We start from the raw sequence: 27,078 nt of genomic DNA, 5'->3' as shown, positions 1-27,078 counted from the left end.
ACATTCAACTCTATATCGCAATAATAGGGGAACTGACTTTGTTCAACAATACCAAGCAAACCCCTCCTCACCTACTGGTCGAGTTACCAGAGCAGAATGCGTTGCATTTTTGAACCAGCCACGTCTGTTGCCGCTACAAATCACCCTCTTTTCTTTGCGAGAGGTGAGGATATGGGTATAGTTGAGTCCGACGACTTCTTCGCCTTTGGGATCTGGGAGTGAACGCGATCTTACCATGGCCAACTTCCGTGAATTGGAGCTTGATCATTATCAGTGCCTACCATCCGTAAGCAGAGAAAGCGTCCTGGTGTGTGTCCTCATGTGTGTCCTGATGGAACCCAGGCCTTTTTCGCCCTTTCTTCACACCCCTGTACGGCACATCAGGTGCGGCTCTCCACATCATCCTGAATAATAGCCTTCCTCTGTCATGATTCTCCAACATCCGTAGCGACTCATCCCCCCACGTCGTCCGATTTTCCATCATCTCCTCACGCGAACTGCTCGAGAGGACAAGCCTTCCCATACCGCCCTCGTCATTAAGCCTCCACCGCGGCCGGCTAACAAGAGCACCGCCCCACATGGCGCTCCAGGCTGGGTAAAATTCCTGACCCTGATAATAAACCGCCGGAGTCCATGCGTTCTTCCTTACCCAATCCCATATCATCAGCCTACTGCCTGCCTTCAGCTCACCAGGCAGTCTCTGCTCCTCCTCCGGCCAAAACGCAACCGGGAAATATGACTCGACATCGTTCCTCTTGTGGCCCGCCGTCCGCCTGATCTTACCCGCAGGGTTTTCACTGTTGTCCTTCCCAAGCCGCTCGTACCAATCATCGCAACGAACAGCGGCGCCGCGCCCACGCCGATCACGACTCGCAATATCCCTCGCCATCTGCTCGGTCTCGAACGCGGACTCGATATCCTGTATGCTTATGCCCGTCCTGCTGCCGGCCCGCCTGGTATCGGCGTAGCCGTGCGACTTCCACCGCACGTAGACGCGGCGGCCGCAGCCGCCCCACATCGGATAGTGCCGCTTGGGCCTCGCGATGCGCGACTCGACGGCGTACACGAACTCGAAGGCGGCCTCGGGCGTGGCGAAGAGGTAGGCGCGGTCGAGCGCGGCGCCGCGGCGCGCGTACTCGGGCACCGTCGCGCCGCCGAACTCTTTGCGGATGGCGTGCGTCCGCGGCGTCGTCGGCGCCGATACCCGGAACGGCGTCTCATGTAGCAAGCCCTTGAGCGTGGGCTCGATGCCCTCCAGCAGGCGCAGTTCAGGCGCCAGGTCGGGCTTCGGGGCGGGCGGCAGCTTGACCAAGAAATCGGGGTTATGATCGACTAGGACGTGCCGTATGAGCGGCTTGCTGGCGCCGTCATCTTGTGCGGGCGGCGGCGCGGAAAGCGAAGGTCTGGTGGTGGAGAATGGACGGCGGAGGAGCGTTGGTGGTACGACTAGAAGCGGGCTGGTGGGGGTGACGCTAGCGGCGGGGGAGACAGAGCGTAGTGAGCGAGTGCACAGTTGGGTCGGAATCATAGGTGGCATGATGGATGGGTTTAAAGCGTACAGAAGGGCGAGAGGAAGTTTGGGGATTTTTTTTGGTGGCCCAAGCTCCCTCGTGCTATTATTCTTAGCCTCCGAAGGTTTGACTAGGTGATTGAGCCCACACAAGCTCCGCGGCTGTAATTAAATAGGCAGTTGTACTTAGTGTCTCTTTACTCGCTAGGCTGGCCCAAGGCGTCGTACGTGACTCTCCAAAGTGTCCTGCTCAGTTGGGTCCCATGTGTGTTCTGGGACTGGCGCTGCCAGACCAACGAACGTTCCACTAACCCCAAGGCCCGGTTTGCAATGTCTTCAAGCGATTTCTCCGAGATCGAAAGCCTTCCCATGCTGCCATCGTCGGTCAGCTTCCACCGGGTGGTGCTAATACATGCGCCGTACTTGGCCACGGCCCACGCTGGCCAGAAGTCCTCGTTAGAGGCCTCGGGCGTCCACCCTTGGTCCCTCACCAAACCCCAAAACCTCTCCCGAGCGCTCGATACACGCTGAGTCTTCTCTTTCCAACTTCCCACCGGATAGACCGGAGACAGGCTATCGATATTCCTCTGCTTGCTGCTCTTCATGTGCTCAGACCAATTAATAGCTTCAATGACGCCCCCAGCGCGCGCCGCAGCCTCTTGCGCCAGCCTGTCGCACGCGAGCGCGCACTCGACGTCCAGCATGCTCACCGCCTTGTGCCTACTCTGCTGCAGCGAACCGTCCGGGCCTGGCGAACCGTCCGAGTGCGGCGAGTTGAAGCGCACGTACACACGGCGCCCGCAGCCGGCCCAGTGCGGCGGCATGCGGCGCGACGGCGAGAGCGCCTGCTCGACTTCGTCGACGAAGGCGAAGGCGCTGGCCGGCGTGGGGAAGAGGTAGGTGCGCTCGAGCGCCGGGCCGGACCAGTTGACCAGCCAGGGCGTTGTGTCCGTAAGCTTTTGGCACGCATCAGCGACGTCTTGAGGGAGCGGTGGTCGCGGTTGTCGCGGTAGTGCAGTAGACGGGGGCTTTATGCGCGGGTTGGGCTCGACGACGCGCCGTATGGACAATTGGTTGGAAGCGTTGTTGCCGACGCGCCGTATGAACACTTGGTTGGAAGCGTTGTTGCCGACGTCAGTACTTGCGGGTGGCGTCGACGAGGAGTCTGTCTCTGGCGAGAATGAAGATCTGGTCATGGAGAAAGGACGGTGGTGGTGGAGGAGGAGTGGTGGTGAAAGGATTGATGGCGAGCCATTGGGGGTGGTAACGCGCAACAAGCGGGCGCAATGATTCGTCGGCATCGTGCGGGAGTAGAAATGTTGAAGAGCTGACATGATGGACGTTGGTATGCGGAGCTTGGGCGTAGGTGGATTTTATGCCGTGGCCCAAGCTCCCTCGGCTAGCGTCAGGAACCAGAGGAGAAGATTGTGGTGGATCAGTGATCCTGAGGGAAGCTCCACTTACTTGCAACTTAGCTTTGCAGTCACGACTTGGTTCGTCTCGTTTATCTCCCGAATGGTAGCTCATTTTACCATTTCCAGTGATAGCTATCAACACTACGATTATCTCCTACAGCCACTTTACGGAGATGAAAAGGCGTTGGGAGACTGTAGTAACGGTTATTTTTTTTTATAAAAAAAAACAGGAAGAGAAGGTCCAAATCAGATATAAGAAACTTGGAGACTGTTCGTACGGCATACTCCGTAAAGAGCTTCGTACATCCATCATCATTTTTTGAAGAAATACATTTCTTCAGGAATAATACTAAGTGCAATCTCTCAAAGTACCTCTGCTTGATTCCTATTCGGGGTTCCCTCCGATGGGCTTTCCTCCGTCGCATGCGAGGCCGCGTACCTTTCCATTCACAACGGAACCTACAGAAATAGTCACATGCTATTGGAACGCAAAGCGACGTGACTTTCACTATTTGCGTAAGGGAACTTTTAAAGTGTTTCTCATTGGCTTGATCAATACCGAAAACGGCACTGCTCGGTCAAAAAACCCCGCATGAAACTACCTAAGATGCAACTGGTACAACTCGCTTTGACGTTTCAGCTAGGTACTGGGCGGCCATGCAAGGGCCGCACGCACCAGCTGCCAACTTGAAAACGGCTTTCGCGACGTTCAGCTGATGCGGGGGCGCACATCTATGCATGACGTTGGAGCCTTCTCCGCAAAATCTATCCACCTCGCAACTCCTCACCACCTACCCAGGCCAGATTTGCACAGCCAATCACGCACTGAACCCCACATCCACTACTTCCTAGACCTGTAACTGTTCACCATGATCTCTCGGCGTGACTCAAAGCATCAGGACAAGAGTGAGAGTCCAGTGGACATGGACATCCAGGCCAAGGCCAACACGAGTATGCAGAACCCACGATGATCCCTACGCAATGACGTTGCCCTTCTCTTCCCTCCTATTGATACACGCATTCGCAGGCATAAGCGAAGAGTTGAAGCAGACTACGTCGCGCGGCGGTGATGACGCACTCTATGGAAAGCGGGCAGATGAAGAGATCAAAAGACCTGCTGGTGCTTGGAAGGGCGGGTAAGCTTCCCTCTTCTCTTTCTATCCAATGTCAAATGCGCCCTCATACCCCGGTATTTGCGTATCGGACATAGATTCTGGCAGAATTGGAGGCTGACTTGTCTCCCAAAGGCACAATCAAGCGATGGGACCGCGGACAGGCATAGCCATGTAAGGATACAGAGGTTGGCAGTCGTCTTGATTAGCGCCGTTGAGAGAAATTGGGCGGCTACATCGTGCTTAAATATAAGATTCATTAAAGCAATTAAGCATTTGGGTAAGGTGATATAGAGATGATCCACCGCAGAAGAGCGGACAGCTTTAACAATTGACTTAGCGAGAAAGGTGGAGATCCAAGGAAGTCGTTTAGGAAACAATCGAGCTGAACGCTCAATCATTTCCTAATGGGGAAATTTTCATATACGAGGTCTCTTCGTACGGAGACGAGTGCCGGGAGTCCACCTTGGCATTTGTGAAAGACCGTCGTTTTCAGCAGGCCGAGACCATGTGGTTCGGCATTGGATGTCTTGGCTTCATGCGTTTTGGTTCCACTACCGCGGTTGTTAACCAGCTAAGGAAGGCCAACGATCCAACAAGATGATTATGGCGTGAAGCATCGGAAGGACCACAGTCAGAAGGCCGAAGAGCCCATCTATAAGAGCCTTGTATGAGAACCCAAACTCCCGCTTCCTCACCACGAGCAAGTACTTCCGTGCTTCCAACTTTCACAGCTGTCACCACTTCAAACGTAAAGCTGATCCCGCGCGTTCACATGCAAACATCAAGACTAACATTCATCAGCACCGGTCCGACACAATGCGCGCCCTCGCTATCTTCACCGCCGCGGCCATCTTCCTTCTCAACACAGTCACCGCTCAAGATCTACCAGGAGAGGATGTCTACCAGAAGTGCCTGGATGGTGAAATTACGGGCTGGGAGAACGACTGCTGCGGGCTGATGTGGGTGCTATGTGTCTACCCCACCAACAGCGATCTGCCGCGCTGCAGAGAATATGTCGAGGGCTTCGGCTGCACGCCGCCGCTTTAGAGCAGCCGTTGGAAACACTGCGGGAGAAAAGGGCAAGACCAGTCCTGGATGTCAATTAAAATTGAGATATTTGGGGAGGAATTTTATGGGTAATGACGGAAATGCGCTGCTGGTGTTATGTCCATTTATATGAGGAGCCTGACTGACACTGAAGAATTTGGGCCCTTGTCACTTCTAGAATTGATCTCGTGGTACGGGCGCGCTGTGATTTGTCTCTGATGCGGCGGATTGGTTCACCCTGAGCATAAGGTAAGCTACTGGAGCTAATGCGAATTGTTGATCTGAAAGCTGGAAGAGGTGGGTATGCATGTTCATTTAAAGGTATACTACCTAACCATTCTCAAAACTAGTATGTCTTTCCCCTAACCAAGACTGAAAAAAATAGTGAGTGACTCCTTGAAGGGAGTTCGAATTTTTTTTTTTGGAATGCGGAACCCGAAGTATCCGTCTAAGGATATCAATGGATTCTATCGATACTCTCGGTCTGATCTGAGATCTCCCAATGAATGAGTGGCGAATCCAAGTCTTACCGTACGCAAGAATCAATACTTCCCGCCGAATTTCAAAAAGGGAAAATCGGAAGCCCAAAGGGAAAATTCAAAATCCAAAGGAAAACCAAAGATCATCTTCTCATTACCATGCGTGCACTCAAGCACACGCTCAATCCTTCAACTCCAGCTCCTTATTCCTCGGCAGCCTCGTCTCTCCCTCCACATACGGCAAGCCAGCTTCCTCCCTAGCCATGTCATTGATCCAAGCCGAATCAGGCAGGAGCTTCTTCCCCTGAGCCAAACTGTCCGCCATGTACAGCCACGCCAGCGCATTGCCCACAGTGCTGACCTCGTCGCTGACGTGCTTGGCCGCATAGTCGGACATGTTCTGGTACAGCTCGCGGTCCGAGAAGAGGTCGTACATGTGCTGAGCGACGGCCTTGTAGTCGCCGGGCTCGACGAGGAAGCCCGACTTCTTGTCCTGGACCTGTAGCGGGATGCCGCCGGCCTTGGTGGCGATGATGGGGATGCCCTTGTGCACGGCCTCGGAGACCTTGACCTCGAAGCCCTCGCGCGTCGAGAGCTGCAGGGCGACCTTGGCGTTGGACATGAGCGCGTTGAGCTGCTGGTCGCTGGGGCCGAGGCGCATGACGACGACGTCCGCGGCGACATCGTTATATTTCTCCTCCAAGAGGGAAAGCGTCTGGTCCAGGATCATGGAGCCGTCCGGGTCGTCGACGGCGCCATGGCCGGCGATGACGAGTTGAGGTGTCTTCTGGCGTGGCCAGCCTTTGAGATGGTTCCGGCGGAGTTCGGCGTACGACGCCAGCACATCTGGGATACCCTTGGCCGGGTCAAAGCGGGCAATTTGGACAATGTACTGACGCTGAGGGAAGTCGAGGCGGTTCATGCCCTGACGGAAGGCTTCGGTGCTCAGTTCGTGGAAATAATATTCGGTCACGAACTGGTTCATATCCTTGTTGAGACCATCGAGCCAGTCGGTAGTAGCAGGCAAGTATCCGACTTTCTTGAAGTCGACGCACTTGGGGACGAACTCGCGCACTGGGTGGCTGATGAAGAGGTCGGCCTGCTTGACGTGGTTCCAGACCCAATCCCAGACCTCCGCGGTGGGCGTTCCCGGCTGATCCGCAAGATCCGAGCGAACCTGGATGTGGCTCCGGAAGATGACTGGACGATCTGGATCCACCTTCTTGGAGATCGCGACCAAAGACGGCATCTGCGGGTCATCCACGATGATGACATCAGCACCACCCTGGGAGCGTGGCGCCAGGGGGCTTCCCGGTTTGAGCCAAAATCGGTCTGCATTTCCCTGACACCATTCGTCAAGAGTCTCTTTCATGGCGTCGGTGAGGCGCTCTTTGGGATCGGCCACTCCCTGGAGGATGTTGTGGTTTGTCTTGGTGATACGGAAGACCTCGGGCTTCGGCTTCGGCACGTACCATTTAACATCAACACCAACAAGGCGGAAAAAGCGGATAAGAGCATGGCGCATGAGAGCAACTCCACCGCCTTGGGGCGTGCTGTTGAAGAAAGCAATCTTCGTCTTGTTCTGCTTGATCGAGTTCACGTACTTCATGGTGGCATCCCACGTCCTTTTGCCGACGGTATCCGGATACTGATCCAAACGTGTGATCTGGGCATGGCCCATGGAGTCGACTTCGACCATGTTCTTGTACCCAACCTGGACTCTGGGTTGGAGGTTAGGTCCAAAGAACATTAGTGACTTCCTGGCCATTGAGTCGGCCTCCTCGTCGATGGTGACGGCATCGACTGGTCCCCCATTGGGAGCTTCCAATCCATGCTCGAAGACCAGGGGCACGATGTCCAGCTCCCACCAAAGGCGCGAGGGTAGTTGTGGACTCAGCCTGACCAGATTCTTTGTGATGCCGGCGCCGACGAACTTGTAGTGATGGTCCTTCTGGTATTCGAGGATCCTGGTGAGGAAGAAGTCTGCCAGTACCTTCTCTCTGTCTTCGTCGGCCAATGGGAGGGCCGGAGTGGGAGCGCGTGATGCATAAGGCGAGTTGTCATTGCTCGGAGTGCCACTGTCACCCCCAAGGACCATGACAGCGAAGTCAATGCTGTAGGTGCCATCGTGAGAAGCGATGCCGACTTCGATCAAGCCGTGGTGGTCCTGTTTCGCCGAAAGACCTAGATAGAGGGTCTGTAAAGGTTAGTGGTCAGCACCTACAACGGGGCAGCTGCGGCTCAGCTTACGTTGAGGGCAACGCCATAGCCACCCTTCTCTTGAGCCTTTTCGACCCTCTCGAGGTGTTTTGTGGCACCTTTGGCCTCGAACTGGTGACGAGTCTTTGTATGCGCATGGGCGGCGGTGCCACCAGCCCAGGTCGCGCGGCGGTTGTGCTGCCGGTTGACAGCGTCGATTGGACGGAGTGTGTCAAACATTGAAGCAAGGAAAACGCTTATGCAACTTGGAGAGAGAGTTTGTGTGCGGAAGGAGAGCGGGCCTTATAAAGGGTGGAAGACACGTGTGAAGTAATTGCTGGTGAGAGTTGGGCGTGAGTGCACCAGACGCAAGGGTCCGTAGAGGGGTCACTCCACGGGAGCAGCGCGTGACGAGGCGACACGCGGTGCAGGGTCAAAGGAAGAGACAGGGCAAGTAATAGCGTGGCATCCCGTTTTCGCTACCGAATTAGCTATTCGAGAGGCTACACAAAGGAAGCGAAGTCACGATGACGTCGACTGAGAGTTCCTGGGGTAGTCCCCTTGGACCATCGCGATCGTAGCCGGGATCCTTGCGGAACCTGCGGAACAGAGTCACAGTGGGCCAGTAGGACAGCTCGCCTCCGCGCGAACCCGGCAACCGGTCACTGAGAATGCGTAGGCGTGCGGTCCAGGGCGCGGAGACGAGGCGCATCTGTCAGGAGATCTCAGCCTAGCAGTAAGCTTGCCAGCGCGGAAAAGAAACCGGTCTGTTGCCACCGCCGTTGAGATCCTATTTCAGGCCGCCTAGAGTGCGGTGAGCTTTGCAGCTGCAGCTGTCGTGCCGCTCCATGTATCGGCAGGCAGCCGTGCCCCCAAGGCCGTGCGGCGAGACGCGTTCGGGTCACAGTGGCGCACCGCTGCGGCGGGGCACCAGTGTCTCAGCGCCGTTAGGCGGGATTCCCGGGCGAGCATTAAGAGCACGCGTGTTTGCGGTTTCGCGTTTCGCAGCGAAGGGAGCGTCTGCCCACTGCGCGAGCCACATACCTCATCAGTCAAACCCAAGGTTCCGCGCGCGATCTAGAGCACCGCCGGGCGCGGTGATGTTGTTCGGCGCTGATGGACAAGCATCGGCCCACAAGCCTCCAGCTTGGGCTGGTTCCAGTTGGGGCCCAGTCGGTCCGCCGGCCGCTACACCGAGAGGGAAGGCAGCAGCTTCATATCAGTAGCGGGTGCGGGGATGCACGTGAGGGTCCTGTTCCAATTGGCGATGTTCGGTTGCGCGAACACGGGGTGATGAGCACGCGCCGCGGGTGACGGGGAATTTTTGGAATGACAGCGCTGGCGGAGCGGAGACTCGGCAGCGTTTGGGCGTGGGCTTGTCTTCGGGAGGGTCGGCCTGCTAGGCTTGGCGCTCGCCACGGGAGAGCTAGCCGCATCCGACGTAGCGGGTCTGGCCTTGGACCCACCTAGCACGACCGCTGCAAGTGCCCCGGGCGGCGGGCGCTACTTCTCCCGCCTGCCTCCAGCCTCTGCGCTTTGCTGGCCAGCCTGTGTCGTCTCCTCTCCCCGAATCCGCCCACGCATCCAGCGACGCCAACTCCACACCCTCGTCCATCCAACATCCATCCGATCACCACTTCCCCCGCCTCCCCGACGCGTCTGCGTGCCCTGCGCCAGTCGCCGGAGCATCTACCGACGAGCTCGCAGCTCGCAGAGATCAGCCTTGCGCCGCGACTGTGCTGAAATCTCCGCCCGCCGGTCGAGCCCTGCACCACGCGCAGACCCCGAGCTTCTCGCACCTGACCGTCGCGTCATTGGCCTCGCGCCCGCTTCCCGTCTCTACCCACTTCCGAATACATTGCCCGAATCGCATAGCTGTCCGGACGAGAGGCGCGTATCGCCAAATCCACCAGCATCATGTACAACGCTCATCGCGGCATGGTGCCGGGCGCGCAGCCCAACCGCCTGCAGGAGCTTCTTGATCAGGTCCGCCAGGAGTTTGAGAATGAGGCGGGCCGCGCCGGCGAGATGGAGCGCCAACGTGAGTTTGCTCGAGCTCCCTTTTGCTGCCCATCACGCATGCATCCTTCACCTGGTCGCCGACGCGTCTTTGCGCTTGTCTGTTTGCCTGCCACATGTCACGTCTGCTTGCCGCTTGATGACGCGCTCTGCTTCCTCCCTTCCGCCGTTTTAACGCGCTGCAACCCCTCCCCGCCGCTAGCACCCACTCACCCACGCGTTATATACCTATGCTAACGTCATTCGCAAAGTCGCTGCCCAGTTGCAAGAGATGGATCTCGTTCGCACCAAAATTTATCAATTGGAGCAGGCGCAAATCGCCATGAAGACGAAGTACGTCGTGGCATGATCTCTCGCCCACCGCTACCACTAACCATGCCGGCAGGTACGAGGAGGAGCTCCAGCGGCTGCAGAGGCAGCTTGACGCTGCCGGAGGCCCTTCCCACTCCTCCCACGTCAGCGGCTCTCAGCACGGCGGCCCTGCCCAGCCCCCGCCTGCGATTGGACATGGCCAAGGCACTTTGTTTGGCGGAATAATGGCGGGTGCGGGAGGACAGGGAGGACCCGGCCTAGCCCCTCCTCCGCAGGAGTCGCAGCAGCCTCAAGGTCTTCCTCACGGCGCGCCTCAGGGTCCTCCAGGCCTGAATCCTCCTCCGGGCCCGCCCCAGCATCCGTTCGGTGGGTACCCAGCTGGTCCTGGTGGCGTCAACGGTAGGCAGATCCCTCCGAATCCATACGCGGATGGCCGTGAGAACCCCGTTCGATTTACATCCTTCGGAATTTCAAACGGCTGGCAATTGCCTCGCCTTGGATGCGCGAGCTCCTGTTTCCCAGACGTTTTGCGCCCGGCCTTGAACGCTCTTTTACTGACTCTACATCGCAGGTTACGGTCCTCAGGGTGCGCCGCAGCCCACTGCCTCGCCTGGACCTGGAAAGCCCAGGCCCGCTCGTGGTCCTCCTGGTCCCCCCACTCCTCAACAGAACTCGGCCGCGCCCTACCCCGGATCTCCCCAGGTTCCACGCCCCACTCCCCCTCCTGGACAGCTCCATGAGCCGCCGAATGCCCTTGCGACTACCACCCCGAACGTCGGCAATACCCTGGCTGAGCTGGACCCCGAGCATGTCGACGAGAGGTTCAAGAGGGAAGGCTCGGATTGGTTCGCCATTTTCAACCCCCGTGTCCGCCGTGTCCTGGACGTCAACTTGGTCCACACCCTGCCGCACCAGAGTGTTGTGTGCTGCGTCCGCTTCAGCGCCGACGGCCGCTACGTCGCTACGGGTTGCAACCGCTCCGCTCAGATTTTCGACGTCCAGACTGGCCAGCTGCGTGCTCACCTCCAGGATTCTTCTCTTGGCGAGGACGGCGATCTCTACATCCGCAGCGTCTGCTTCAGCCCCGATGGAAAGTACCTTGCTACTGGCGCTGAGGATAAGATCATCAGGGTATGTTAGGAGACACTACATGGCTGGAATGGAAATTAACAGATTTTAGGTTTGGGACATTGAAACCCGTCAAATCAGGCACCAGTTCTCTGGCCACGACCAGGATATTTACTCTCTCGATTTCGCCCGCAACGGCCGTCTTATCGCTTCTGGAAGTGGAGACCGTACTGTGCGTCTGTGGGATATCAGCACCAACCAGCAGGTGCTCCAGCTCTCCATCGAAGACGGTGTCACCACCGTCGCCATTTCCCCCGACAACCGCTTCGTTGCTGCCGGTTCTCTTGACAAGAGCGTTCGTGTCTGGGATACGAGCAGCGGCTACCTCGTCGAGCGTCTCGAAGGTGAGGTTGGCCACAAGGACAGCGTTTACTCGGTTGCCTTCGCGCCGAACGGCAAGGACCTTGTCAGTGGTTCGCTGGACAAGACGATCAAGATGTGGGAGCTGTCGTCGCCGCCGCGCAACATTCCGGGCTCTGCACCGAAGGGCGGCAAGTGCATCAAGACTTTCGAGGGCCACAAGGTGAGTGTTTATTGACTATCCCGTGGTTTTTCGCTGACACGTGTTTCAGGACTTTGTTCTCAGCGTTGCCCTTACCCCGGATGGCGCGTGGGTCCTCTCTGGTTCCAAGGACAGGGGTGTGCAGTTCTGGGACCCCGTCACTGGCGTCGCCCAGCTTATGCTCCAGGGCCACAAGAACTCCGGTACGTCACGAGATGGCTCTGTCGGATAATAGTGCGCTTGCTAACAGTTGCCATTGCAGTCATTTCCGTTGCCCCCAGCCCCATGGGGAACCTGTTCGCCACAGGCAGCGGCGACATGCGCGCAAGAATCTGGAGGTACGTAAGGCTATAGACATTGTCATTGACAGTGCGAGTTGCGCCTCGGCTGTAAAACCCACGGGCAGCGCGGCGCATGCGCAGAGACATGCTTTTGGCTATTGTGTCACGACACCAACAACCATTAATTTGGTTGCATCGCTCTTTATCTCTGCCTTGGGGCTGCGCAATGAGATTTTGGATGGGCTGCGCCGTGGCTTGCCTTAGTCTAGTCACTAGACGATCTTCACGCATAACATCCCTACATCGCATCGCGTCAGCAAGCCATTGGGGGGATGTGCCGCTGCGCCTCATATTGCACAAAGTCATGCGCGCGCGTCGCGCCGCCCCGCGCCGTACCACGCAGCAGCATTCCCCTACTCGCCAATAATACCCGATTGATGCTTTTACCCGGCTTGTGACGCCAGCTAATCAATCTTCTTGTTTCTAGTTACGACACTTACCGCGGGCCGCAGTAAGCGACGCCAGTCCCCGTCACAAGCGATGTCTTGTTTTCTCCCGCCGACGATATTCCTCCGCCGCCCCCGACTCCCGCGTTGTGCGCACGGCGGGAAGAAAGGAGGAATCAAGATCTCATGCCCGATTGTGCAGGTGGCTTGCGTTTGACGACAGAAGGAGGCCAAGACAGGAGCGCTGGGGTCGCACCGGACTTAGCTTGACGACTCTGGGTGTCACGGCCTCCCTGTCTCTTGGTCGCGCTGGTTGCCGAAGTCGCCGGTTCGGAGGAGGGTTGGTGGAAAGGAAGGCCCGAGTGGCTGCTGTAAACTTCTCTTTTTCTCTTGTCCCCTTGTGCTCTTATGTTTCCCCCTCCTTGGGCCACGTGATGAGTGGAATGACTGGAGGCATGTGTGTGCGAAACGATAGTATTACTTGTTGTTTTTCCTCCGATTTCTTTTCTCTAAACAAGATCCGAATGACGCTTTCGTCCTGTTTATTTTGGTTGGAACGAGTTGTTTAACCCCCTTATCTACTTTGCCAAAGAATTGGGAGATAGGAGTGATAAAGTTATTGGCGGGGTCGGGTGGACAAAAAGGAATGGTCAACTGCTTCTTCTCTTTGTTTTCTCGTTACATAGTTAGGGAGGAAGCATCGATTGTATTTTTTCCTCTTCTTCCAACGTGCTAGACGTGTATGAGTGTGCGCGTCTGTGGTGGGGAAGTTAGCGTGGCATGCGGTGTTTGTGTCAACGTTATCGTGTGTTACCCTCCATTTCTTTCTTTTTGCCTTCTTTTCCTTGTACGCCCGGGCCTAACCTAGCGTTAGGTCTAATGCAGAGAAATTATCCCGTAGCTTCGTGTTTTTCATGACGATCGTTGGTGGTGGTAGTGGTGGCTGCGACAGTGGACGTTGATGATCGACTCGGGCCTCTCGCTTTGCCACATCTCTGTGCCTCTCGCTCTATTTGCCTGGGGGTGCAATGACATCTACTTTTTGTCTCTGTTTCTATTTCTTAGTTTCGTGTCACCATGCATCTCTCACGTTTGCCTCCCTTGCGCATAAGCTCGCGTGACGGGTGTCCATCAAGCTCATCCGCTAGGCATCCCTCTTTTTTCTTTTTATATACTTTGCCAAGCCTGTGCGCCTGTTGCCTGTTGTCTTGGCTTTTCGTTGCCTTTTTTAATTTTTGGCATGTCCAGGTACATGATCACAAGTTTTGCAAATGCAATGAAGTGGTATGTAGTATGATATTGGTATTGTATAAAATGCCCTTTTTCCCTGTGCGCCTCAAAGTAGAATGTCTACATAATGGAGGCCCAAAGCAGATGAAGGAAAGAGGAAAGTAAGGGAGTTCCAGGAAAAAGGGCTCAAGGAAAAGGTGCCGCAGGGCGCTGTGAGTGCCAGTGTCGAGTCCTGCATCCTTGCGCGATGCAAGATAGCCGAGGGGCGGTTCCGGATCTGACACACATGGTTCAGGCAGCGCGGGCTTGGTGAGTGTATTGGACTGCGTTTAAGGATCTGAAAAGTGGGTGAGCTGAGTGCGATAAAAAGAAAATGTGAATGTTGTGAAACTTACTTTGCCTATCCCAGCAGCAGCCACAGGTGAGGCAGTCTATGAATGATTCACAGGCGTCCATGGTGAAGGTTGGTTTGTAGTTTGGGGGTTGTGGTCGTTGTGGTGTTGTTGTGAGTTTGGTAAAGTGAATGCAGTAGATGTTTGGTGAGGAGAAGGAATGGAGCGAGCTGTGAGGGGTTTATATAGCGATAGTGAGAGCAGACAGCCTTGTGCAAGAATCAGCGAGTAGAATGGACATGTGCCCAATGGTAAAGAAAAGCGAGATTGTCATATAAGTGTCACACTTTCGCCAACGCTTCGCTGCAGATCCCCGCATGCGACGCGCCTCGGGCCAAGGTGGAATCAGTCACACGCTCAAGTCACCACCCTCTTGACCCAGCGGAGCCAACGGAAAGAAAGTCAAAGGCATTTGCTAAATTTGGGGCTACCCATGGGCCCGGCTAGACTTGTAATACTTGTGATGTGCCCCCGATATGGCCTAGCGAGCCGGCCCGCAGATTTAATGTTTTGTACCACCTCATATGCACCTGTCACCTTTTGTCATAGTCATCGCCTTCGACTCCATTCCTCAATGGCAAGTGACGACCGAGGATCCTCTTCGAGACACGTAATGATGACTTCGACTATGCGCTGCACAACTTCATCGTCCACGCTGCCGACCAGCTCGACCATACTCATACCTGGTGGGCCACCCACGCCGACAATGCCGAGGGTATACGTTCGCGGCTTCATCCAGCCCTCGTACAATTTCTGCAGTGAGCTTACGTGCGGACTTGGGATTCGCTGCTGGGCTTTTTCTACTACCTTTCTGAACTGAAGCGAAATCTGGTTCGTCGGCCACTTCGGCGAAGGCGATCGCTTCTTGACGCTCTGCAACACCCATGTCGAACTCGGCGCCAATCCAGATGGCCTCGTATAAGTCGGCCCCGTCCATGTTTTCTTCGCATTACCTCGAAGGTGAAGCATCAGCACCAGGAATCCCACATGGACTTCAGCATCGAGGAGTTCAGCGGCGATGGCCTCGACATGCCCTTGCACCCGCCAGAGACAGTGCTCGGCGTCTGCATCGATGTGATTGAGCGCTGCAATGCCATCGCCCTATCACGGTCCATGTTCGATAACGACGCGCGGGGGACCCGAACCATCTTCCAATCGTAAATCATAGCGCCATTTGCCGCCGCAGACCTTGCAGAGACGCTACCCACGTGGAACGACCTTGTCGCCGAAATCGAACTGCGTGTTCCTGACGCTTCTACCACTACCGCTAATAAATTTGATCAGTCGGAGATGCCTGATGTAGAATGTATCGAGGATGCTATGACGGGCGTGTGGAATATGCTGGTTGAGATTCTTACTCGGTATAAGAAGGTACCAATTGCACACGCCTCAAAAAAACGACTGTACTGCAATGAGGGATAGCTGCAGAATTGGCCACAGCATCGAGAGACGTTGTATGTGCTCTGGTATCGAGAACACCAGAATTTTTCCAATCCCGAACGCCACCAAACAGAATGAAAGCATCAGAAGTCTGGTGCTTTGGCTGAAGTTTGTCACGACCAGTGACCAGATTACTGTTGCCACGAATATATTAGCGCGATGGGACCCCAAGGTCTTGGTGTCGGGAAGACCCACGAGGCTGAACAACGTAATGTATGCAGACAAGGGCATAGAGCGGTAGTAGAATCCAAGGGGTTGAAGATGAAATGTCTGTGAAAGTGGAGCCGAGCACAGCAATAAAATAGCATATCACCGTAGCGGTGATGGCAGTAACTGCGTGTTATGCAAATTTTAGCTGATTATCCCAAGCCACACAGATGCCCGGGGTCAAAGACTTACACTTCGAGATGCTGTAGACATAAATGATGATCCCGGCCGACACCAAAACCGCTGTTGGGACAACTCCATATATGACCTGAATACGCCATTCGGCTTCTCCTACCGTATCGTGGAATGGAGACAATACTGCATCAGAGATGGATGCGACGAGTGACATGAGGAAGAGAATCCACGCTTCACGAGACCTTACGAGATGGATTATCTGCTATCGGCGTTTCAGCTCTTCTGAACGTCCAGTGAGGGTAATATATCAACTTACTCTTTGGACGCCATGTGGCCTCACTCTGAAGACCGGACCAGGAGAGTGAGGCTCGTCTGAAGCTGCCGCAGCTGCTGCAAACCGCCTCCTCTCAACAGTCTCCATCCAACGCACCTGCGTCGGCGTGCCAAAACGGTAATAAGCCCATGAGCTTAGAGGAATGCATGCCAGCGCCAACAGCGTGTGGACCATCCGGGTTAAGGTGTCCCTCGTTCCCGCCGATTCATACCCTCTGATGGGCAAGAAGATTAATTCCATCAGTTGACTCCCGGTCGCCCAGGCGAGTAGACGGAGGGGGATTTCCCGAGGCGTGTACCAGGACCAGGTAAAGACTATGAAGCCCATTGTCATGGTACCCATGACGACTCCGCGGACTATGCGTATAATAGACATGTGGATGAAGTATTCCGGTGGTATGCAGAGGCTGAAGTCGGCGAATCCTGCGAGCTGTGGTCAGGATATCATGAGCGTAACTGCATTGGAAGATTGTAGCAAACCTTTTAGTATGAACGTGATTGCAAGAACTCGCCACAACTGAACACGCTGTATCAACAAGAGCGCCGGTATCTGGATGGCCAAGAAGGCCACGCTCTGCAACGCCAAGTCATCGGCGAGTTTTTCCGAGTAGCCTCCATACGACGGCATGTTATAGGTGAACTATGCTGCTATCAATATATTGACGTTACTTTGTAAGTAGACCGCATTTACTTACCCACATGACTGGAATGAAGACAATGTCAATTCTCCCAACAAACCCCCTTCCTCTCAAAGTAGCTTCAGGGAGGGCTGCTGGCAGCTCATTCTCTTCTCTGGGGTCAGCATTCAGCGCAATGTCGTCAAATTTTGATGAGTTTGTCTCAGTTGTAGGAATACCGTCTCGAAGATTGGCAGCTCTTCCAGTGCTTCTATTATTTAGAGCATCTTCATCGATGAGACCTTTTGTCCTGTTGAGTTTCTCTTGAAGTGTGAATCGAACTTTCCCCAGGGTAAACATGCGCTCTAAGATATCCGTCTTCATCTGAAGAATTGTCTGTCGACAGAAAGTGTTCTGAGCGTGATCGTAGGAGCATAGTACTGCACGTTGCATCCCTTTAGCCTGTCCACAGATGAGTATCGCTGTTGGTGGTCTTGCAGCACTAAATCTTGTAACAGTCATCGAGTAAGTGTCGACCAGCGTAAAGAGGTGATCTTCAACAGACAGGCTGTGAACTTCCCGCCGTATTTCGTTTTGGACATGGCAAAATTGGGCTCTGGCTATCGTTGGATCCTCTCTCAGCCTCCCATGATTATATCCGAAGAGGTAGCGCTCGATAGTGCTGTTGTGTATGTGGCCTTTAATTCCAACGAAGCGGGCCTGAGTGGAATGCAGGGTCCCGCCCCAGATGGCAATGAGAATTGCTGGAGCCGATAGAATTAGAGCCATGAGGATGATGAAGACTATCATGGCGAAAGTAAGTGTTAGGCGTGAAGAAGTATCGTTTGGATCAAATCCCAGAAGTCCAACTTGGATAAGAAGCCCGATGATTGCTGCAATAAAGCATGGGAGCGTCACCAAAGCTCTTGCTGCAACTTTGTTTACCAATGAGATCTCCTTGGAGAATTGAATGGGGTCCAGGCAATCCCAATGAATCGTGGCCCCATATGCGCCTTCGATGACGATAATGTCGTTACCCATGTCGTCCCTCATCACCTCCGCAATTTGGCACTTTGGTTCAACTTCATGGAGTTCTGCCCCCCAGGCATCTCTGATCTCGGTCCAAGGTGCGTCTTTTCGGAGGGGTAACATACAAAGCGTGCGCTCGAGAAGTCGATTGCTGTCGTTGGCGAGAGAGAGTCTCGCAAAAGCTTGGAATCCGGTGTCGTGTTTGTTTGCTTTTAGTCGCTTGCGCAACAGGCCCATCAACGCGTAGACGATGTCGGCTTTGCAGAATTGATCTGTATGCCGTCTTGCTAAGCAATCCAGAGCAATGTTGATAAACTCCAATTGAGAGACTGGTGTTCTGGATTCGTAATAATCCAGCAGCTCTACCACGGTCTCTGCATCGTTCCATGCTCGTTCTGCAAAGTTGCGTTTGGCCATCCTTTTTGGTACCAGAGGTCCACCGGAGGTATAAAGCTTTACTCTGTGCTCAGGAGGGCAAAGTAAAATCTCGGGCAACGTCCAGAGACGAGAGCCCCACTGTTGAAGCCACCGCGTTTCAATCCGAGAGCAATACGGCACCAATTTCCCTTGGATCCGATCTTCAACAGGAGGCCCAACAGCGATAATCATAGAATGAGCCGCACGGACAACGTCGCAGATGAAATAGACATCGTCACTGCTCGCGGAGTGTTTGGTTGAACCATCTTCTTCTCTCAAACACTCAAAATCGATCCAAAAGGCACCGACTCCTGCTTCTCTCGCGGCCTCAACGCCCCATCTGGTGAGAGTTTCCCTGTCTCTTTTAGCAGCTTCACGGTTCCAGTCTCTTTCACCCTCATCCCTGTAATGCGGCCACTCGGAGATTTCTAGGTTAGTGTTCACACGGAATTGCTTCCGTGTGTACGACACAAAGACAAACTCGGTACCGTCATCTCCATGTTCCTCAATCCAGTCCTTTACTTTCATGGGTCTGTACCCATGTTTGCTCGTATCGCTGAGGAAGCATAGGTATCGTGGACGGATGAGTCTTGAAGAATGGCCCCAAGTCTCGTGGCCCGATGGGGATAGGGTCTTTTGCTGCTGATTCTGCTGAAGTTCAAAATTTGCAGGCACCCAAATGTCGTTCAAAGCTATCCCTTGCTGTGAGGGGCACGCGTCATTACTACCCACCCCACGACTCATCCGAGAATCTGCCAGGGCATAGTCGTCTCTGCTGATGTCGTATGGGATTGGGTCATAAAAGCTCTCATGCTTGGTATCCTCTTCCCATACATTGCCCTGGTATGGTTTACAGAGCTTAAAGATTCCGTTTTCTTAGCACACCGGACTCAGCTCGCAAGGAGCAGGAGACATACCATACAAAGCAGCAGAGGCCATGTAAGCATCCACCGCAAGAAAACTCGAGTTATAGAACGCATGTCAAGGCTGTACTCGGCACCGCCTTCACATAGAATTGGTGAACATATCCAGTATGTAAGATGTATGATTGAAGGGATCTGTGGTGGTGGCATGGTGATCCGGGTCCACTCTGAGCCATGGATTGGCGGGTCGTCTGATGATTCAATACTCTGGACGAACAACGGGACCAACCGCCCGTCGGTTGGTCGGATAAAGCATTGGCGGTTTCGGAGACTCTCATTATCTCCTGGATAATTTCTTGCAGGTGTGATCATGGTTGGCGTGGATTGTGTGGGAACGTAATCTTTCAACGGCAAGTGCAACGCCTTTTGTATCGGGTGCTTAGGTCAGAGTTGGTTGAGACAGCGGAAAATGAAACATGGCCCCCAAAGGGGCGGATTCCAAGGTAACGTTACTCCGCGCGGAGGCAGAAGCTGACAAGGAGCCAAATGGTGTTCAGGCACACAAGCTGGAGGAGAAACTGATTAAATTCGAAGCTTAGCCTTAAGATATCGACATACTCCACACCGACTGAGTTCCTTGGTGCATTTGTGTGTAACACATCTTTCTCAGCTCAGTCATACGATATATCCGCTGGTTGACCAGAGCCTCGGGATCCAATATTGGGGGCGGAAACACAAGTATGCAACCCCAATGATTGCAGCTGATACAGCCCCCTCTCGCAGCCGATGGCTAGGGCGAAGAATAGCAGGGCTTTAGAACATAGCGTAAATATGCCCCAGCTCTGCCTCAGAAAAAAATAATGTATGTGGGTAGCTGAAGCTATCGTCCAGACGAGAGTGTCGAATTAAGAATTCCACATACACGTCCGGACGATAGCTTCAACTACCCATGACATAAGCAAAAAAAAAAAAATCCCACGCTAGCCATCGGCTGCAAGAGTGGACTGTAGCTTGAGGCGCAGGGAGTTCGTTGCCTAACAGTGTAGTACAAGGCCATCTGCACGGCGGCGAGGTGTGACAGGGCAGTGCAAGGAAAAACACCAGGTCGACACATTCAGCTTCCAGGAGTGCGACAAGAGCACACAAAGCATTCTCTTCTCCTATGTATCGTCTTTGCTCTTCTTCCTCAAAGAGTGCTTGACCATGTTAAGCAAGGATTCGATTTTTGATCCCTGCTGTCGGAAATTAGCAACAAGCCTCTCTGCGCCTGCTGACGCGGACTTTTTGGTAGGTAATTTGGAGTGGGAGATGGGAAAAGGAAGAAGTATGCGATGCATGGGCCAAAGGGCTAAGTTGAGATGCAAAGTGAAGATGGAATTGATGGGTGGTCGAGGAGCGCGGGCATGGTGGTCGGTGAGAGAGAGAAAGCAATAGAAGATGGACCGGGCGCCGCGGCAGTCAGGCGGTAAGTAGTAAATGGCGGTGCGAAAAGAGCCGTGAGGTGTGGCTTGTGCGTGTGGCTTGGAGAAGTCTGCTGGTGGGGGCCACAGCCGCAGTTGGACCGCCACGTCTGGGCCTTCCTCTACCGGCTGCTACCGCTGCCTATCCCAGCATCCCCACGGGGACGATCGACAAAAGTGGTCCAGATGCCGGCTGCAGCCATCCACCTTTTCGAAATCTCATCACCTGGTACATGCCGAATGAGCCCACAAAGGGACTTTCCGAGCCGCGGCGAAGACTAAGTCGGTCTCGAGCTAACGCCAGATGCCGGGTAGGGCCGCGCTCTCAGCCGCTCGTGCCTGAGCGTTGGGGTTAGTTCAACGTGGTGGCGCAGGGAAAGACACCGAACCGAGCAGCTTGTTGCCTCTTCAGGCTAGTTTTTCACTCGCCAGCTAGCCACGTGGACCAATGTGCCTTGCTACTTTGCCGTTTTGGAACTCGCTCTCGTACCCGCTTGCATCGAGATCTTTTGGCCGTGAGCTGGAATTGGCATCGCACCACTATATTCGGCCGGCCCTTTGGTTCTGCGGTCTCGGCCGCACCAAAACCACTGCGGCGGCTCTTACCGTCCAGCTGGCAGACGCCTACACCACGAATCCGGACAAGCAAGTGCACGATGGCTTCACCATGGCTTCACGATGGCTTCGAGCTGGCTGCGGCAGCTCAGCTTCGTCGGCCTCGCCGTGAAGCCTTCGGCGCTTCTGCGAAGTTTTCGATTTTCTGCATGCCTGGAGGGTCTGTATAAAGAGTATCCAGCATGCTCGACTAGAATCAGCATCCAGCAAGCAATTTCTCTGGTCTTCTCTCTTGATCATGCGGTCCTTCATCGTTCTTCCTGCGCTCGCCGCGCTGGGTGCTTCCCAATCCACCACCACGGACATTCCGGCCGATGTCAACCCGACTCCGGATGCCCTCGACTTGGATTTCCTGAGGGGCGCCGCCGTCCCGACCTATACCACGGTCGAGGGCGTTTCCTCTCAGGAGGTTCCCTACGCCACGGCCACTGCCATTGCGGCTGTCGAGTCTGACTTGAGCGAGACTCCTCTCTCAGTCTTCCCGGCCGTCACTACCGTTGCCATCAACGCTGCGGGCGAGAGCGAGGCCACTGCCACGGCCACTGCCACTGCCGACAAGCGTGGCGTCGAAGTATTTGAGAAGCGCACTGCTTGTGCTCCTCAGGCCACCATCTCCAACTACTACGACATCGATGTGTCGACCTACGACAAGTTCAAGGCCGACGCCAAGATTGCCTCTGTGGCCAACGCTGCCGCCACGCCGCAGGGCTACTTCCAGAACTTCAAGAACAACGATGGCGCCAACAGTGCCTACGCCTACCTTGGCTACACTGTTCTCGACACTGGCTACGATGTGGCCGCCTGTGCTAAGACTTGCACGGACAAGGACGGATGTCTTTCTTTCAACATCTACTTCGAGCGTGATCCTACCGTCGAGCCGGGTGATGGCTGCGAGGACCCCGAGGCCTTCGCCAACATCAAGTGCTCCTTCTGGGGTAGCGCTCTCGACACGACCACGGCCAACAACTATGGACAGTGGCGCGCGGATTTCCACGTCGGTATCGCTGGTTCCAACGCCTACACTTCTTACGAGATTGGCGGCCCCGTTGATGGCTGGACCACCCCGCTCAGCCTTGACAATGCTGCCCTCAATGCTCCCCTGAGGGACTGCGCTGGTACCTGGACCTACATGGGCTACAAGCTCTTCCAGGATGGCCCCTTCGACCCTACTCTCTGCGCTGCCGCTTGTGACGCTCAGACCGAGTACAACATCGCCCACCCGCCGTCCAGCGGCTACACGCCCCTGTGCGCTGGCTTCGGCACCTACCTCCTGACCAAGACCAACTCGACTGGCTCCTTCATCCAGGGCCAGATGTGCACAATGTACACGTCTGCCTGGGACGTCGAGTACGCCGTCAACACTGCTTCGTACGACGACTCGATCGGCGCCAAGTACACGTACAGCTACAGCTTCTTCTACTCCAAGTCTGAGCTGCAGCCCGTCTGCGACGCCGACCTCTCGTACCTCCAGAGCGAGGCCGCCGACTTCTGCACGTCGTACCTGGCCTACAGCGCCCCCGTGACGACCACGACGGCCGTCATCACCCCCAGCGGCTTCACCACCAAGGTCACTACTGTTACCACCACCACTGTCAGTGTTGCTGGCACCGTCACCGGCGCCGCTGTCTGGAAGCGTGACGACGACTCCATCACCACCAGCCTCGCCACGGCCACCGACTACACCACCGTCGCCAGCCTTGCTACCGACGAAGTCGCCGTCCTTGCCACCGTCACCGTCGCCCCCATCCCCTCCAACGACACCCTCTCCTCGGCCAACGCCATCGAGAAGCGCGCCGTCGCCACCCCCGCCTCCATCTCCGGCTGGGCCGCTGCTAAGATTTCCGCCGCCTGCTCGCGCGTCGCCACGGGCACCAATGTCATCACCGCCACCTCGACCGCACCCATCCTGACCACCACCGTCGCGGCCACCGCCACCGCCTCGGTCGGCTCCTGCACGCTCCCCACGCAGCTGCCCGCCCTCTTCGCCTGGACCCCGCTCGTCGGCGCCTGGGACTCGACCAACGGCCAGCCCGCCTCCAACCCGTCCGGCGCGCACTACGCCCAAGCCTACACCGCGCAGCTGCCCTTCAGCGTCTGCGCCTTCGGTACTTGTTCTGATGTGATCAGCGTCGGCACCGACGGCTACGTGTCGTTCTCCGACGTCCAGCTGCACGCCTACTCCAACCTCGGCAACGGCATCTACATCTACCCCGGCGGCGCGCACGGCGTCTTCTACCGCGTCTCCGGCGCCGTCGGCTCGCGCCGCCTGACGCTGGCTTGGTACGGTGCGACGATCTCCTGGGGCCACCAGAGCACGCATGTTAGCCTCGAGTTCCGCGAGGACGAGAGCAATGTCGTGTACTTCAAGTACTTTGACGTCACCCAGGACGCTCCCTGGGCCGACCGTGCCGACGTCTATGTGCAGAAGGGCAGCACCGTCACGCGTGTTGCGGCGCAGGGCACCAAGATCGATACCGGTGCGCAGTACAAGGTCTCGACTTCGTCTGGCGGCTCTGTTTCGATCGACAAGACTCTGCATGATCGCGTTGAGTGCTGCACTAAGCAGGGCTGGCACAGCTGCACTGAGTTCGGTGCGGATGGCGCTGTTGCTTAAGTGGATGATGATGGATGGGAAAAGTTGGGTTGATTGGCGTTTAGTAACGATATCTCTCTGATTAATTGGTTGGGTTGGGTTTGGGAGTTTCTTAATAGAGCAATGAGATGAATCATTTCTTGAAATCTTTTTTTCCACCTGTCGTCCTTCATGCACCAAGCCTCTGAGCTATCTTTTGACTCTAACTTTGCCCCTGGATTCCCTTCTCAACACTTGTCCATGAGGATCAACAATTACTGTTTAGGACTTTCGGCTTTCGGCCATGTGGCGGTATCGTATGATACACAACGCCGTTGAAAGCCGAGGCCGTCGCCGCCGCTAACCAATGGATCCAGTGCGCATGCATGTCTTCCTTCGCCGCCATCAGCCCAAAACACCTCGCCGGATTAAGCGCTAAAAGAACGAAGTGTCAGCTTGTAAACATCCAACTTCTGTAAAGGATGGGATTTATAGTCAGGAAACAGCTTACACGCCCCGCCCCAACCCTCCTTTAAGAATCCCGTCGCAAAGCCTGTGAATGCTACCGTCAATCCAACCAATATCGGACTCAAAGCCGGTCCGAAAACTTCGCCTTGCCGCGGATCAAGGCCGACGCCAAAGGAAAGGAAGACGGCCACGAGATACGAGCCGAATTCCAAAACATACGACTGGCCGTAGCTGACGAGCGAAGTGTCGATGGTGCATCCAGGAATTACCCCCTACATACCACCACCACCACATATCAGCTCAACTCTGCCCGCATTACCGTATCAAATCATCGCTTACAAGAGCGAAGTAATCCGCCCCGCTGACCCCCAGCTTCAGGAGAAACGCCCCGGCCACCGCTCCGATGCACTGGGCAATTATATACAGCACCGACCGCGACAACGTCGACAGCCCCGCCGCAAACGTCGACATGGTGATGAACGGATTGAGGTGGCCGCCCGACGCCGGGCCCGCCGCGAGAATGAACAGAGAGACGGAGAACCAGTTCGTCAGCGCCCCGACCAGCGACACGCCGACGACGTTCGCTGCGCGGTACGGTCCGAGGGCTATCCCGATCAGGCCGGTCGAAAACACGAGCATCGACACGCCCCAGCATTCCACGATGGCGGCTTTCCAGATGACCGGTTGGAGGAAGCCGCGCAGGTCGATTGCGTCCTTGAAGTTGCGGAGAGGAGCGGCGTCGGGCGTTTCCTTGACGATTTCCTCGGCGTCCGGGTTGTGGTGGGATACGGTAAAGGCCTGGTTGCCGCCGATTCGGCCGGCGAATGGGCGTGCTTCTGGTTGGTCTTTATCGGAGATGGTGAATCGTTGGTTCGCTCCGAGCCTGCCCGCGAAGGGCAAGGCCTGCTGGGTCTCTTCGGTGGCGCTCTTAGGGTTCTCCATGTTCGGTGCCGATGCATCGATTTTCGAACAGGGAAGATGGGGTGAATATAAGGTAGACGGGTAGTCCACCACCCGCTTTTACCAAGCATAAGCGTACCGCTGAATCCCCAACCGCTGACCATCACGGCGGAGTTAATTCCGTAGCGCATTGTTCAGGTGCTGTAGCAGAAAGGTCGTAGTTTCGAAGGGATATTCGGGTGAGGCGGTCTGTAAGCGCTTACGAACCTTACAAATAAATGCTTTGTAAGCACCCGTTCCAACGCTGTAAATAAATAGAGAGAGCATTTGAGGAGATGGAGTCAATCAAGAAGGTATACCGCGTTCCCTGTATTGTGCTCGAATTCATTTAGAACCTTTTTGTGGTGCAAACCTCTTGATTTCCAGGTATGGTTAACTTGTGCCAGCGGGCAGGTACGTATTGTATGTACCTGCACTCCACTCTTCAGCCACCTCCGCCCTGATTATCATTCTCGTCAAGCCCCTCGACGAATCAACAACACTCCACATCCCAATCAATCCCGCCCCGTTCCGCCGCTGATATCGTGCTAGCTTCTCGGCACTCAGTCCTTAAAGGAGCCAAGCGATGCAAGCCCAAGCAAAACTCCTTTGCACTCCCTTGGCAGCGGAAGACAACACACAATCAATTAAAAATCAATCATAACGGCGTCCGCGTCACTATCCGGCAGTGTCCGGGAGTATTACGGCACGCCCGCCCGCCCCGCTATCTACCGGCCAGCAATTCAAATATCAAAAATAGCCGTATAATAATTCTGTCACGCACGACCATTGGAAAGGCGTCGCAAAGATGCTGTTGATGATGGTTGAAATATGATAAAAGTACCGAAAAGACAGCAGATGCATCCTCACTGTCACAAAACAAACCAGTCCGTTCGTGCTGCACCGCCGAGAAGCACCTACAAGATTGTAGGTCACTTAATTCTGCACAGCGGTGTCCGGGACCTTAAGCGTGGTAAAGTTCCAGGTCTTGCCACCGTCCGAAGTCGACATCTCTCCTCCCGTCGCGCCCTGTTCCCAACTTCCAGTGTGGCAAAAGCTCTCATCCGCTTGGCTCAGCGTAATGGATACATCCTCCCAGCCTATAGATGTTTTAGTCATCACTTACTTTACAGGGTGATGGGAATTCGGAGACTTACTGTGAGCAGGAGCAGTGGCACAAGTGCCAGCGGCACACTCGATTGAGATGTAAAAGATCTCGCCGTGCTCTCCCTTGCCTGTAAAAGATGCTGTTAGTTCTGCAACTGAAGAAAGAGACGCTCCAAACTTTGGTGACGTACTGGTCGAGACGGTGGACACAAGCTCGTCGTTGACGTAGAGGTTCTGGTCCCACATTTGCGTTTCGGAGTTCAACTTGTCTGAAAAAGAAATGCATCAGCTGAAGTGCCATCAAGAGCTACAACTTCGATCCTGCATACAATGCGTCTTGATCCGCGACCCAGCAGCGGCCTTGACCGGGGTCCCATTCTTGGCATCCGAGCCTGTTCATCACGTCACGTTAGCAATGCATTCAAGCAGAGTCATGAAACCGGCCATATTTACCAATAAGCGCGTATGCAAAGTTACACCAGTTGCTTCCGAGGTCGGTGCAGTACCCGAGGCTGTAGATGTCTTAGTCATATCTCCTCCAGCAATTTTTAGGTTTAGCCATTACCCCGCAGGAGCGTTCTCGGTTACTCCCTGGAGGAAGGAGGCCTCGTTTTCCATCATGATGGCACTCCACAGAGCAACGTCTCCCGTGATGGGGTTGGGGATGTCTCCGACGACGAGGGTGGCGGACGCTTCCTGGATCCACGCGTCGGAGTTCGCGAAGAGGGTGACGACGTCGAGGTTGGCGACGGCTTGGTGGGTGAGCGTCAAAAGGACGCCGGCAGCTGCGAAAGTCTTCAT

General features: G+C 55.2%; 8 protein-coding genes across 8 annotated transcripts; 3 read left to right on the top strand and 5 right to left on the bottom strand.

Annotated features, from left to right (window-relative positions):
• Positions 1-380: 380 nt before the first annotated feature.
• On the bottom strand, positions 381-1,528 carry LTHEOB_232 (uncharacterized protein; the record flags this gene model as incomplete). The annotated part of the gene is made up of 2 exons (XM_035511119.1): positions 381-422; positions 650-1,528. 2 exons carry the CDS (start codon positions 1,526-1,528, stop codon positions 381-383), a joined length of 921 nt encoding a protein of 306 aa, XP_035372234.1.
• A 179-nt stretch (positions 1,529-1,707) lies between these two features.
• LTHEOB_231 (MIT domain-containing protein) lies at positions 1,708-2,706 on the bottom strand (the record flags this gene model as incomplete). Its single annotated transcript, XM_035511108.1, has 1 exon — positions 1,708-2,706. The coding sequence occupies one exon, from the start codon at positions 2,704-2,706 to the stop codon at positions 1,708-1,710; it is 999 nt and encodes a 332-aa protein (XP_035372233.1).
• Positions 2,707-4,856: 2,150 nt separating this feature from the next.
• Positions 4,857-5,087, top strand: LTHEOB_230 (Vacuolar protein 8; the record flags this gene model as incomplete). Its single annotated transcript, XM_035511097.1, has 1 exon — positions 4,857-5,087. One exon carries the CDS (start codon positions 4,857-4,859, stop codon positions 5,085-5,087), a length of 231 nt encoding a protein of 76 aa, XP_035372232.1.
• Positions 5,088-5,747: 660 nt separating this feature from the next.
• On the bottom strand, positions 5,748-8,005 carry LTHEOB_229 (Glycosyltransferase family 4; the record flags this gene model as incomplete). Its single annotated transcript, XM_035511085.1, has 2 exons — positions 5,748-7,763; positions 7,817-8,005. The coding sequence occupies 2 exons, from the start codon at positions 8,003-8,005 to the stop codon at positions 5,748-5,750; spliced, it is 2,205 nt and encodes a 734-aa protein (XP_035372231.1).
• A 1,677-nt stretch (positions 8,006-9,682) lies between these two features.
• LTHEOB_228 (Transcriptional repressor rco-1) lies at positions 9,683-12,522 on the top strand (the record flags this gene model as incomplete). The annotated part of the gene is made up of 8 exons (XM_035511074.1): positions 9,683-9,806; positions 10,036-10,117; positions 10,170-10,495; positions 10,668-11,227; positions 11,277-11,747; positions 11,797-11,929; positions 11,989-12,064; positions 12,495-12,522. The coding sequence occupies 8 exons, from the start codon at positions 9,683-9,685 to the stop codon at positions 12,520-12,522; spliced, it is 1,800 nt and encodes a 599-aa protein (XP_035372230.1).
• Positions 12,523-21,429: 8,907 nt separating this feature from the next.
• Positions 21,430-23,805, top strand: LTHEOB_227 (Carbohydrate-binding protein; the record flags this gene model as incomplete). The annotated part of the gene is made up of 1 exon (XM_035511063.1): positions 21,430-23,805. The coding sequence occupies one exon, from the start codon at positions 21,430-21,432 to the stop codon at positions 23,803-23,805; it is 2,376 nt and encodes a 791-aa protein (XP_035372229.1).
• A 741-nt stretch (positions 23,806-24,546) lies between these two features.
• On the bottom strand, positions 24,547-25,173 carry LTHEOB_226 (Mip transporter; the record flags this gene model as incomplete). Its single annotated transcript, XM_035511052.1, has 1 exon — positions 24,547-25,173. The coding sequence occupies one exon, from the start codon at positions 25,171-25,173 to the stop codon at positions 24,547-24,549; it is 627 nt and encodes a 208-aa protein (XP_035372228.1).
• Positions 25,174-26,106: 933 nt separating this feature from the next.
• LTHEOB_225 (uncharacterized protein) lies at positions 26,107-27,078 on the bottom strand (the record flags this gene model as incomplete). The annotated part of the gene is made up of 6 exons (XM_035511041.1): positions 26,107-26,270; positions 26,328-26,405; positions 26,469-26,546; positions 26,607-26,669; positions 26,731-26,789; positions 26,843-27,078. 6 exons carry the CDS (start codon positions 27,076-27,078, stop codon positions 26,107-26,109), a joined length of 678 nt encoding a protein of 225 aa, XP_035372227.1.

This window comes from Lasiodiplodia theobromae (assembly GCF_012971845.1).
Source record: "Lasiodiplodia theobromae strain AM2As chromosome Unknown scaffold_1, whole genome shotgun sequence".
Classification (NCBI taxonomy): Eukaryota; Fungi; Ascomycota; class Dothideomycetes; order Botryosphaeriales; family Botryosphaeriaceae; genus Lasiodiplodia; species Lasiodiplodia theobromae.
Note: the sequence above shows the minus strand (reverse complement) of the source record. Positions and strands in the feature narration are given on the sequence as shown.